The 12,746-nt window shown below is 47.4% G+C and overlaps 1 protein-coding gene across 6 annotated transcripts in view; it reads left to right on the forward strand.

The window, feature by feature from the left end:
• The window catches only part of DPP3 (dipeptidyl peptidase 3), a 37,208-nt gene that overhangs the window by 21,771 nt on the left and 2,691 nt on the right, over positions 1 to 12,746 (forward strand). For all 6 annotated transcript variants that reach the window (XM_035013327.1, XM_035013328.1, XM_035013330.1 and 3 more), the window contains 5 exons: positions 886 to 948; positions 1,046 to 1,170; positions 1,285 to 1,405; positions 2,496 to 2,675; positions 11,580 to 11,742. In XM_035013327.1, the coding sequence (XP_034869218.1) occupies positions 886 to 948; positions 1,046 to 1,170; positions 1,285 to 1,405; positions 2,496 to 2,675; positions 11,580 to 11,742 (652 nt within the window). The remainder of the gene's footprint in view (positions 1 to 885; positions 949 to 1,045; positions 1,171 to 1,284; positions 1,406 to 2,495; positions 2,676 to 11,579; positions 11,743 to 12,746) is intronic.

A 12,746-nucleotide genomic window follows, 5' to 3' on the forward strand; every position in this document is an offset into this window, starting at 1 on the left:
AGCATGGAGCTGCACAGACGAGATGACCAGCGGGGAGCGGGGGGTTGGGGGGGGGTAGGGCCAGGGCATCAGAGAGAGCAGGGTTCTGGTTTGGGTCTGCTCCCTGTGAGGTGGGGCACGTCACTGAATCAGGAGGGGCTGGAGGTCAGGACGATTCAGAGAGCAGCTAATGGGGGCAGCAGCCTGGCAAACTGTCCTTGTCCAAGCTTTGAAGTCACAGGGAAATGGAGACAAATGTGGCCACTCTGTGTCCTTGCACAAGTCAGTTCTCCTTACTGAGCCTCAGTTGGCCCATCTGTGAAACAGGGACCCTGACTCCTACCATATCGGCCATCATGAGGAATAAAAGCGAAGCCCTAGGGCTTGCCTGACACAGTAGGCCCTCTAGAAACGGATTTACTGTAAAGAGATAGTGTGCGTGGAGGTTATGTGCTCTGATTGCACGTTGGGGCTCATAGTCTCTGGACTTCATTTTCCTCCTCTGTGAAGTGAGGCAATAGAACCTTCCTGGGGGGACGTGGTTGTGAGGAATAAATGGATGGAGCATGAAAGACACTTGGCACGTGGAGTGGATAGCAAGGCTGATGCTTATTGGAGGTAGAGAATCACAGGCTGTGGCCTCTGCCAGCATGGGGAGAGGGCCCGGGAAGCGCGTAGGGGAGCAGCATCCCAGCTTTCTAGCCCATCCGCTGGCACATATCTGGGGTCCAGAGATCCTGGGTCTGGGTTTTCACGTGCTGGGGGCTCTGCGAGGGCAGCCAGGGTCAGAGGACTCTGGTTTGGAGGCGGCAGCACGAGGATGGTGCTCAAATCCCTGGGCTGAAGCACTGGGCTGGGGCAGAGGCACCTTTCCCTCACTTGCCCTATGTCCTGACCCTTCTGCAGGATGAGAAAGGAGCATTTAACTTTGACCAGGAGACAGTGATCAATCCAGAGACGGGGGAGCAGGTGAGGGCGGCCTCGGCGGAGCCCCCAGGTGCTGGGGGGCTGGGCATGCTGGGGTGGCAGCTACTCCTAAGCCTACCTCCCGGGCTTCCCCTCCCAGATTCAGAGCTGGTACCGGAGCGGGGAGACCTGGGACAGCAAGTTCAGCACCATCGCCTCTAGCTACGAAGAATGCCGGGCTGAAAGTGTGGGCCTCTACCTCTGCCTCAACCCCCAAGTTCTGGAGTACGGGCAACAGGCATGGGGGGTGGGCCTCCCTGTGGACAGGGGGCGTCCTGGCGGGGGTCAGGACCCAGGCAGCCTCTGACTGCCCCTGCCACCTCCCTGTCCCTCCCCCAGGATCTTTGGCTTCGAGGGGGCTGATGCAGAAGATGTGATCTATGTGAACTGGCTCAACATGGTTCGGGCTGGGCTGCTTGCTCTGGAGTTTTACACCCCTGAGGCCTCCAGCTGGAGACAGGTGGGAGCCAGCAGAGAGCCAGCAGGGGGAGGCCTGCAGGGGGGGCCAAGGTCAGGATTCTAGGTGTAAGGATGGGACAACCTTATCTACCTAAGAGGCACATGAAGTGGGTTTAATCCCAGACTCCACTGCTTATGGGGGTAAGTCACACTGTTGTGAGCCTCAGTGTCCCTGTCTGTGCAATGGGAATAATAATCTCCCTGCCCACCTCTGAGGGCGAAATCAGATGAGGTGATTTTATACGACTGCTAATAGCTGACTTGCGTCAGACTTAACTCCGCCACACACAGTTCTAAGCACTTTATCTGAATTAACTCTTTGTTCCCCACGTCAACCTCAGGAGGTAGGTGCTATTATTACTCTCATTTTAGAGATGAGGAAATTGAGGCACAAAGACATTAAGTAACTTGCTGTTAAGTAGCAGAGCCAGGATTCAAATCTAAGCAGTCTATCTCCAGAGCTGTTAGGCTAGGCTGCTCAGTTATGAGATGTACTTTGGAAATAGGGTAAAAAATAGGAATGTTCTTAAAAGTCATACAAGTCTGTTTCGAGGAGGCAATCTTATGTCATCAGAAGAATACACGTTTTAGAGTCAGAAAACTTAGGTCTGAGTCCTTGATCTCCCTTAACAGCTGTGTGACCCTGAGCAAGTGACTTCACCTCTCTGGGCCTCTGTTTTGTCATCTGTAAACTGGGGTTCATGATGCCCACTTGGTCCCACTGTTGAATGCAAACAAGATTGTAGAAGAGAAAGTGCTTGGTGACCTGGATTGTGGGGGACCCCTGGGGGTATCTGCTATCATCAGGGTGGGTTCTAGAGCAGCAAGGGGGCGCACAGGGCTCTGGGACCTGCCTGGAAATGGCCTTCCTGTTTCCCAGGGCAGCCTGCCTTCCCTTATGAACAGAGAGGGGAGGATACATTTAAGGGGAGAGGAATAGGCAGAAAAAGACCCAGAGGGGTGAGGGAGAATGAAGGGGTAAGAATAACTGACAGTTAATGAGCACATACTGTGTATGAGGCTTTGGACCAAGCTTTTGATATGTCTTATCTCAGGGATGTAAATAATTCCTTTCTTCTTGGCTCCGGCAGGCCCACATGCAGGCCCGGTTTGTGATTCTGAGGGTCTTGCTGGAGGCTGGCGAGGGACTCGTTACTGTCACTCCCACCACAGGCGCTGATGGGCGCCCAGATGCCCGGGTCCGCCTTGACCGCAACAAGATCCGGCCTGTGGGCAAGCCCGCCCTGGAGCGGTTCCTGAGGAAACTTCAGGTAAGCGGAGCCGTCTTGCCTTCCAGCCTCACCCTGTCTCCTCCCCTCTAGTACTGCCTCGTAGCCTTCTGATCATCCTTTTGTTTGTTTGTTCGTTCATTCATTCATTCATTCATCAGACAAGTGTGTATACTGAGTGTTACCATATGCCAGGCACTGAGCATAAGTCGTAAGCAGTTTCTTATGTTGTAGTGAACATGTAAACAATAAGCGAATGAGACGAGAGCTGTAAAGACAATAAAACTTGGTGATACGATAGCAAGTGAAATTGGAGGGGAAAGGAATGCAGAGCCTCCTTAGCCTGGGTGGTCATGGAAGGCTTCTTGGAGATAGCGTTTAAGCTGAAATTTGAGTGCCAGGCAGGAACCAGCTATGAGAAGGTCTGAGAGCAGAAGAAACAAAGCACAAAGTCTGGTTTGGGGACTGGACTGAGCTTTGTGGGTTGAGGGACAGAAGGAAGCCTGGAGCTTAGTAGGTGAAGGACAGTGGTCAGCGTGGCCTTGGCTTCCCTCCCACATAGGGATGCTTAGAGTTGGGACCGTTTGGGGTTCTGATGTCAGTATTTTTTTTTTTTTTTAAAGATTTTATTTATTTATTTGACAGAGAGAGAGATAGTGAGAGCAGGAACACAAGCAGGGGGAGTGGGAGAGTGAGAAGCAGGCTTCCTGCCGAGCAGGGAGCCCGATGTGGGACTCGATCCCAGGACCCTGGGATCATGACCTGAGCCGAAGGCAGACGCTTAACGACTGAGCCACCCAGGCGCCCTCTGATGTCAGTATTAACCAGCCACGTAATTGGGGCAACATACTCTGCCTTGCTGGGCCCCACTTTTCTCATCTGTTAAATGGGATACATTGCCTATCTCACTTGGCAGACAGCAAATGACACGACATACTGAGCAAATAGAATGTTGTGAATCCAAGCCCGTGTGACATTAAGTGTGGTCCATGGACTAGCAGCATCAGCGTCACCCAGAAGCAGCCTACAACTGCAGATTCTTGGGCACCACCCCAGACTTGATTCAGAAATTGTGAGAGCAGGACCCAGGAATCTGCATGTTTACCTGCCTGCCAGGTGAGTCTGACATTCAGCAAAGTTTGAGGACCACTCAAGGCCCACTCTTCACTGCAGTACCTTCCAGTGGAACTGGGTCCTGCCAGCTTTTTCAATTGATAAAAGGCCCAGCCTTCAGTTCAGCAAATACCTCCATGATTATACTCCCACCTATTTCCAGAAAGGATTTAAGGCACTTTTTAATAAAATATATGTGTTTGGCCATTAAAGTACAATAAAATTAGAAATTAAAAATCAGGGTCACCTGGGTGACTCAGTAGGTTGAGCATCTGCCTTCAGCTCAGGTCATGATCCCAGGGTCCTAGGATCGAGTCCCACGTCAGGCTCCCTGCTTGGCAGGGAGCCTGCTTCTCCCTCTCCTGCTCCCCCTGCTTGTGCTCACTCTCTCTCTCTCTGTGTCAAATAAATAAATAAAATCTTTAAAAAAAAAAAAAAAGAAATTAAAAATCAGGGGCACTTGGGTAACTCAGTCAGTTAAGTGTCTGCCTTCGGCTTAGGTCATGATTTCCAGGATCCTGAGATCGAGGCCCTGTTGGGCTCCCTGCTCAGCGGGGAGTCTGCTTCTGCCTCTCCCCCCCACTCGTGAGCTCTCTCTCTCACTATGCTCTCTCTCTCAGATAAATCTTTTTTTTTTTAAAGATTTTATTTATTTATTTGACAGAGAGAGACACAGCAAGAGAGGGAACACAAGCAGGGGGAGTCGGAGAGGGAGAAGCAGGCTTTCCACGGAGCAGGGAGCCCGATGCGGGGCTTGATCCCAGGACCCTGGGACCATGACCTGAGCCGAAGGCAGATGCTTAACGACTGAGCCACCCAGGAGCCCCTCAGATAAATAAAATCTTTAAAAAAAAATCAGTAGTGATGCCTGGGTGGCTCAGTCGTTAAGTGTCTGCCTTTGGCTTAGGTCATAGTCCCAGGGTCCATGCTTCTCCCTCTCCCACTCCCCCTGCTTGTGTTCCCTCTCTCCCTGTGTCTCTCTGTCAAACAAATAAATAAATAAAATCTTAAAAAAAAAAAATCAGTAGGGGGCGCCTGCGGGGCTCAGTCGGCTAAGTGTCCGACTCTTGATTTCAGCTCAGGTCATAATCTCAGGGTCCTGGGATCGAGCCTCGCATCGGGCTCTGCACTCAGCATGGAGTCTGCTGGAGATTCTCTCCCTCTCCCTTTCACTCTGCTCCTCCCCCTGTTCATGCACACTCTATCTCTCTCAAATAAATAAATAAAATCTTAAAAAAAAAAATCAGTAGATGCAAAATGCAATATGGGTCTTAGATCTGGAGTAGAAAAAAGGTCATTAATGGGACAACTAGTGAAATCTAAAAATGCCTAGAGTTTAGTTGATAGTAATGTACCAATTTTGTACAGTGTTAACAGGAGAAACTGGACAAGGGGCATAGGCAAACTCTCTGTTCTATCTTTGCAACTTTTCTATCTATCTTGAATTATTCTAGTTTGTTAATGATAATAAGTCACTAGATGAAGGAATCAAATCTGCCAAATCCTAGTCCAATATTGAACTGTGACTTAGTATTGAACAAGCACAGAATGTTCCATTCTAGGGAATGAACCAGTTGGGTCTCTGTACGAGAGGAGTCATTCAGCAGGACAGTCACCTCAGCAATAGCTTTTTTATAGACGATACGGAATATGGAAGCATTGTTGGTGCGGCTGTTCGTCTTACCAGCCCCCTAGCAAAAGCCAAGAGCACAGCAACGAGACAGCAAGTAGCAAGTAGGGAAGATGAAGGCATTTCCACAAGGAGAGGCTTCTGCCAGCGTCACAAACACGGGCCATTTTGGCCCACCTTGTATTGTGAAAATTGGCAGGGTTGGGTATAAATCTGTATTTCTGGCTTCTTGGAAGGACTGGCATTAATAGGCTCAAATCCCATGTAAACAACTGGCTGAAACTGAGCAGTAGCCACCACATTTGGGCATTTGGACATGGCATGACTCTCCAGTTTGCCAGCCTCCTCCCTACTATCTGTCCTGCCTCCCATTGGCATTGATGTTACCAGCTGTCTGGTTTAAGCTGGTGGGATCTAATGTGTCGGCTTGATGAATGTGTCTCCGCTACTTTCTGTGTGCTGAGTACTATTGGGAAGAGAGAAAGAGGAGATGTTCTCTTTAACGGTCCCTCTGGAGTTTCCCCCGCATCCCCTGGAGAATCCTTGTAACCCTGGGTCTTACCTGGAGGAAGCCATAGTAGGAGTCCTACTTTGCCACCTTCAAATCAGTACAAGTAAGGATCAGACCCACAAAATGTCAGATATTTGGAAAAGAACCAAATGGAACTCCCAGAAATAAACTGTAACACCACTGAAACTAAAAATAGGCAGGATAAACAGGTTTGAGATCCAGCTAAAGATAAAAGAAAATATACGGTATGTAGCACAGAGACCAAGATAGAAAATTTAAGAGAAGTGAAGAGTCATGGGGGACAGTGTGGAAAGGTCTAAGGTATGTAAACAAAGCTCCAAATGAAAGGAGAGCGAGAAGGTGGGAAAAGGCATATATTAAAAGAGATAATGGCTGAGAATTTCCTAGAGCTGATTAAAGGCCCAATTCATAAATTCATCAAGTTTAAGAATTCAGGAAAGAGAAGGAAATTAAGTAGAAAACAGAAGGAGGAGGGGTGCCTGGGTGGTTCAGTTGGTTAAGGGACTGCCTCTTGATCTCAGCTCAGGTCTTGACCTTGGGGTTGTGAGTTCTAGCCCCGTGTTGGGCTCCACGCTGGGCAAGGAGCCTAACTTAAAAAAACAAAAAGAAAATAGAAGGAGGAAAATTACAAATATACTAGTTGACACACAGGAGCTGAAATAGAAGTATAGAGAAGACCAAAAAGCCCAAAGTTGGTTTTTGAAAAGATAATGAAACCGACAAACATCTGACAAGATTTGTCAAGAAAAAAAGAGTGAAGGCACAAATAAGAGTAGAAACTTAAAGGGCACATAACTACAAATGTAACAGTAACTTATGGCAATAAAATTCACAACTTTGGTGAACTGGACAACTCCTGAGAAAAATAAAACTTGTTAAAGTCCACTCATGAATAGATGACTTGACCAGTCTATAGCCATTATAGAAATTAAATCAGTGGGGGCGACTGGGTGGCTCAGTCGTTAAGTGTCTGCCTTCGGCTCAGGTCATGATCCCGGGGTCCTGGGATCGAGCCCCGCATCGGGCTCCCTGCTCAGCAGGAAGCCTGCCTCTCCCTCTGCCACTCCCCCTGCTTGTGTTCCCTCTCTCACTGTGTCTCTCTCTGTCAAATAAATAAAATCTTTAAAAAATAAAAAAAAAATTAAATCAATGATCTAAAGTCTTCATACAAAAAATACTAAGCCTACAGAGTTTTATAGGTGAATCTTTCAGAATATTCAAGTAACAGATGGTATCAATTTTACATAAACTCTTCCAGGTAATAGAAGAAGAGAGTATATTCTCCACCTCATTTTATTATGCTAGTTTGACCTGGATACCCAAATCAAAGATAGTTCCAGAAAGGAAAATATAAATGCCAAAATTCTAAACAAAATCCTAGCAGACCAAATCCAGAACATACCAACGTGGGTTTATCCCAGAAATGCAAGGTTTATCTAACATTAGAAAATATATTTTTGAAAATAACCATATTAACAGATTAAAAGAGAAAAACCATGATCATCTCAATAGATTTTTAAAAAGCTCTTGAAAGTCATTTATATCCATTATGATAAAAACTTTTTTGAAAACTCAGAACTGAAAAGAATTTTTTTTTAAAGATTTATTTATTTGAGGGGCCCCTGGGTGGCTCAGTTGGTTAAGTGCTGGACTCTTAGTTTTGGCTCAGGTCCTGATCTCATGGTCTTGAGGGTGAACCCCTGCATCACAATCCACACTAAGTTTCGAGTCTGCTTAAGATTCTCTCTCCTTCTCCCTCTGCCCTTCCTGCTTGTGCTCACTCACACTCTCTCTAAAATAAAATAAATTGGACACCCGGGTGGCTCAGTCCCTTAAGTGGCTGCCTTCAGCTCAGGTCATGATCCCAGGGTCCTGGGATCGAGTCCCACATAGGGCTCCCTGCTCAGTGGGGAGTCTGCTTTTCCCTCTGCCCCTCTGCCCATTTGTGCTTGCTCTCTCTCTCTGTCTCAAAAATAAATAAAAATAAATAAATAAATAAATAAACCTTTAAAAAAAAAAGTAAAGATGGGGAAGGGGCAGCAGGAGAGGGAAAAGGAGAGAAGCAGAATCCCCGCTGAGTGGAGCGCGGAGTCTCGGGTCTCAATTCCATGACCCCGAGATCATGACCTGAGCGAAAACCAAGAATCAGACACTCAACTGACTGAGCCACCCAGGCACCCCAAAAAGAATTTTCTTAACTGATAAAGAATGTCTCAGAAATTGAACGTACAGTAACTGTCATCTGTTCAAACACTAAAACATTCCCTTTAAAATCAGAAAAAAGACAAAAATGCTCCCTATTTCCACTTCTGATTGACAGTTTGCTGAAGGGCTTAGCTTTTGAAAGGAAACAAGATAAAAAATGTAAAGTTTAGGCATTAGGCAGAAATAAAACTCTTCATGTTGCAGATTATATGACTAGGCAAGTCAAAAGAATCTACAAACAAACCGATGAAATCAATAAAAGTTTCACAACGTTGAATAAAGTCCCAGGAGGGGGGCACCTGGTTGGCTCGGTCGGTTAAGCATCTGCCTTTGGCTTAGGTCATGATCCCACAGTTCTGGGATCCTGTTGGCTGTCCAGAGGAGAGCCTGCTTCTCCCTCTCCCTCTGCCCCTACCCCACCCCCCGACTCATGTGCTCTCTCTTGCTCATTCTGCTCTCTCAAAATAAAGTCTTAAAAAAGTCCTAAGAGGGTTTTTCATGGAACTTGACAAGCTGATTGTGAAGTTTATTATTTATTTATTTGTTTGTTTATGTATAGTTTAAGAGTGTGCAAGAGTAGGGGGGAGGTGCAGAGGGAGAGAGAGAATCCCAAGCGGACTCCCAACTGAGTGTGGAGCCCCGTGCAGGGCTGGATCTCACAACCCTGAGATTATGACCTGAGCCAATGTCGAGAGTTGGACCCTGATTGTGAAATTTAGACGGAAGCCTAAAGGAGCACCAGTAAGAACCAAGACACTCCTGAGGCAAAAAAAGCTGGGGGACTCATTCCACCAGATACCAAAATTTATTCTAAGATAATTAAGTTCAGTGTAGCCCTGGGGCAGGAATAGACAAATTGACCAGTGGAACAGAGCCAAGAATCAGCATTGACTCTGGTGTGTGACAGAAGGGACACTGCAGACCACTAGAGAGGGAGGGACCATTTAATAAACCATGCTGAGACGAACTGGATTTCTACCTTCTACCATACACAAAGTCAATCCCAGGATCAACAGCTTACATAGAAAAGGCAAAATTTTTAAGAGAAGAATATCTTTTTTTTTTTTTAAAGATTTTATTTATTTATTTGAGAGAGAGAGACTGAGAGAGAGCACGAGAGGGAAGAGGGTCAGAGGGAGAAGCAGACCCCCCGCTGAGCAGGGAGCCCGATGCGGGACTCGATCCCAGGACTCCAGGATCATGACCTGAGCCGAAGGCAGTCGCCCAACAACTGAGCCACCCAGGTGCCCGACAGAGAAGAATATCTTTATGACCTCAGAGTGAAGGAAAATTTCTCTAAGCACAAGAAGCACTAGTCATCAAGGAAAAGATCGGTTCCTTTAACTACATCAAAAATAGCTTTGGGCGCCTGGGTGGCTCAGTCGTTAAGCGTCTGCCTTCGGCTCAGGTCATGATCCTGGAGTCCCAGGATCGAGTCCCGCATCGGGCTCCCTGCGCGGCAGGGAGTCTGCTTCTCCCTCTGACCCTCCCCACTCTCATGCTCTCTCTCTCTCATTCTCTCTCTCAAATAAATAAATAAAATCTTTTAAAAAAAAAAAAGCTTTTTGGGGGGCCGCCTGGCTGGCTCAATCGGTGGAGCATGTGACTCATGATCTCGGGGTTGTTAAGTTCAAGCCCCACGTTGGGTGTAGAGATTACTTAAAAAGAAAGTCTTTTAAAAATAAATAAATAAATAAAATTTAAAATACAAATAAAAATAGCTTTTATTCATCAAAAGTTACCATAAAGAATGTGAGAAGTCTTAAACTAAGACAGGGTATTTACCACATAATGTGTGAACAAAAAGTTAGTACTTAACATATAAAGAACTCAAAAAAAAAAAAAAAAAAAACAGTGAGGAAGAAAAGACAACCCTGCAGAAAAATAAGCAAAACTCATGAACCGAAGAGGAAAATGAATAACACATCAACTTATGGGAAGACGTTCAGCCTCTTGAGCAATCAGGAAAGCACAGCTTAAACCACATGAGCTTTATACCCACCAGTTTGGCAAAAATGGAAAACTGCCAACACCACCTGGCATACAGAGCGGTGAGGACTGCCAGCCACTGCCTCCAGGAACGTCAGCTGGTGCAACAACTTTGGAGAGCGATGTGGGCTTGTCTAAGGTGGAACATTCACCTGACCTCCAGATGATTGATTCTCCCGGAGAAACCTGCATCTCATCCTTCTGTCCATCAGGAGGCGCCCAGGGTGTCCATGGAGATGCTGAATGGCAGACAGGACAAGCTGCCCCCATCATGGGAAGGGATTCACCTGTGGGGTGTTTCTAAGTGGAACAGTGGACAGCAGTGAGAAGGGTGAACTATGGTTGCATGCCCGAACACAGACGAATCTCACATATACCTCAAGCGGAAAAAGCAAATCACAGGACACAAGCAAAAGTTAAAATAACGTGGTCCAGAGCAGAATTCAGGGAACATAAGGGAATGATAAGCACAGAATCGAGGACTGTTTATTTCCTCAGACAGGAAGCCCCAGGATGCAGTCAAGGGAGGCGCTAACTTGGGGTGTTTGGCTGGCTCAGTTAGTAGGGCATGCGAATCTTTTTTTTTATTTTATTTATTTGAGGGGCGCTTGGGTGGCTCAGTCGGTTGGGCATCTGCCTTCAGCTCAGGTCATAATCCCAGGATCCTGGGATCAAGTCCCACATCTGGTTCCCTGCTCAGCGGGGAGTCTGCTTCTCTCTCTCTCTCTCTCTCCCTCTCTACCCTTCCACCCCTGCTTGTTCTCTCTCCCTCTCTCTCAAATAAATAAATAAAATCTTTAAAAAAAAAAAAAAAGATTTTATTTATTTGAGAGAGAGAGAGGGGTGAGGGGCAGAGGGAGAAGCAGACTCCCCGCTGAGTTGGGAGCCTGATGCAGGGCTCGATCTTGGGACTCCAGGATCATGACCTGAGCTGAAGGCAGAGGTTCAACTGACTGAGCCACCCAGGTGCCCCAAGCATGCAACTCTTGATGTCAGTGTTGTGAGTTCAAGCCCCACATTGGGCATGGAGCCTACTTAATTAAAAAAAATAAAACTTTTTAATTTAAAAAAGGGGAGGAACTAACTCTTAAGCTGGGTGCTAGTTATATGGATGTCTTATTGTTTTTTATAACCTATGTATTATATTCTTTATAACCTATGTATTATAACCTAATATGTATATACTATATATTTTGTATGTGTGAAATCATTTTTTTTTTTAAAGAGGATGATGGTAATGCTTTCTCTGTCTCCAGTTCAAATGAGACAACCAAATGAGAAACATTAGCTTCACTTTACTAGGCACTTAGTATCAGCTAAGCCCTTGATCTATATTTCTCCCGTATTCAGCACAGTAACACGGTGAGAGAGCAGATACCATCCAGGGTGAGCACAACCGGCTGGGGCCCCTGGCAAAGCCCCATGGAGGCATGAGGGGTGCCCATCATAGGCACTAATTCCTTCTGCCTTCCCACAGGTGTTGAAGTCCACAGGAGATGTGGCTGGAGGCCGGGCCCTGTATGAGGGGTACGCGGCGGTCACTGATGCATCCCCTGAGTGCTTCCTCACCCTCAGGGACACAGTGCTACTCCGCAAGGAATCTCGGAAGCTCATCGTTCAGCCCAACACTCGCCTTGAAGGTAATGGACACCCGGGCGCCTGGGTGGCTCAGTTGGTTAAGCGACTGCCTTCGGCTCGGGTCATGGTCCTGGAGTCCCGGGATCGAGTCCCGCATCGGGCTTCCTGCTCGGCAGGGAGTCTGCTTCTCCCTCTGACCCTCCCCACTCTCATGTGCTCTCTCTCATTCTCTCTCTCTCAAATAAATAAATAAAAATCTTTAAAAAAAAAAAAAAAAAAAAAAAGAAGGTAATGGACACCCGAGCCCTCTTTGATGGACAGAGGCCCTGGGCTCAGGAAAGGCTACCTGGGGTGACTCCTGCCTCTCTCCCTCCCTGCCCCAGGCTTCCCCATGCCAAACCCTAGGCCCCAAACCTTGGCATCTGTTACCACCACCCCACACATGCAGGGCTGTGCTGCTTATAAGACAGCAACCAGGGGCGCCTGGGTGGCTCAGTCATTGAGCAGACGCTCAGGGTCCTGGGATCAAGCCCCCTGCATCGGGCTCTGCAGGAAGCCTGATTCTCCCCCTCCCACTCCCCCTGCTTGTGTTCCCTCTCTCGCTGTGTCTCTCTCTGTCAAATAAATAGATAAAATCTTAAAAAAAAAAAAAAAAAAAAAAAAAGACAGCAACCAGAGGTTTGCAGAAGGCCCACAGAGCAAGGGCTAGTGGAACAAACAAACCACAGGTTTACAGGGAGGCCAGGCACGTTCTTGGAGGATCAGGCCTGTCGGTGCCTGGGGACAAGGTGAGGGGCAGGCATGAGTTGGAACCCAGCAGGCTGGTGGAACCCAAGGGACAATGTGACTGCAGAGCCGGGGAGAGAGATCAGCAGCCCCATGGGCCCCTCCTTTCTCAAGTGATGACTCTCTTTCCAAAAGCCTTGACCCTGTCTGCGCTGCACTTTCACCTGTTGTATTAGAGGCCTGTTCTGCATTCACTTTCCTCTCACCTCCTGACCCATCTTTCCTGACGCCTGTCACGTGAGGCACCTGAGCAGAGGTGGTGCCAGGCAGCTGCTCCGTG

The sequence above is a fragment of the Mirounga leonina genome, unplaced genomic scaffold, assembly GCF_011800145.1.
Source record: "Mirounga leonina isolate KUSES-001 unplaced genomic scaffold, KU_Mleo_1.0 Mir_166, whole genome shotgun sequence".
Taxonomy (NCBI): Eukaryota; Metazoa; Chordata; class Mammalia; order Carnivora; family Phocidae; genus Mirounga; species Mirounga leonina.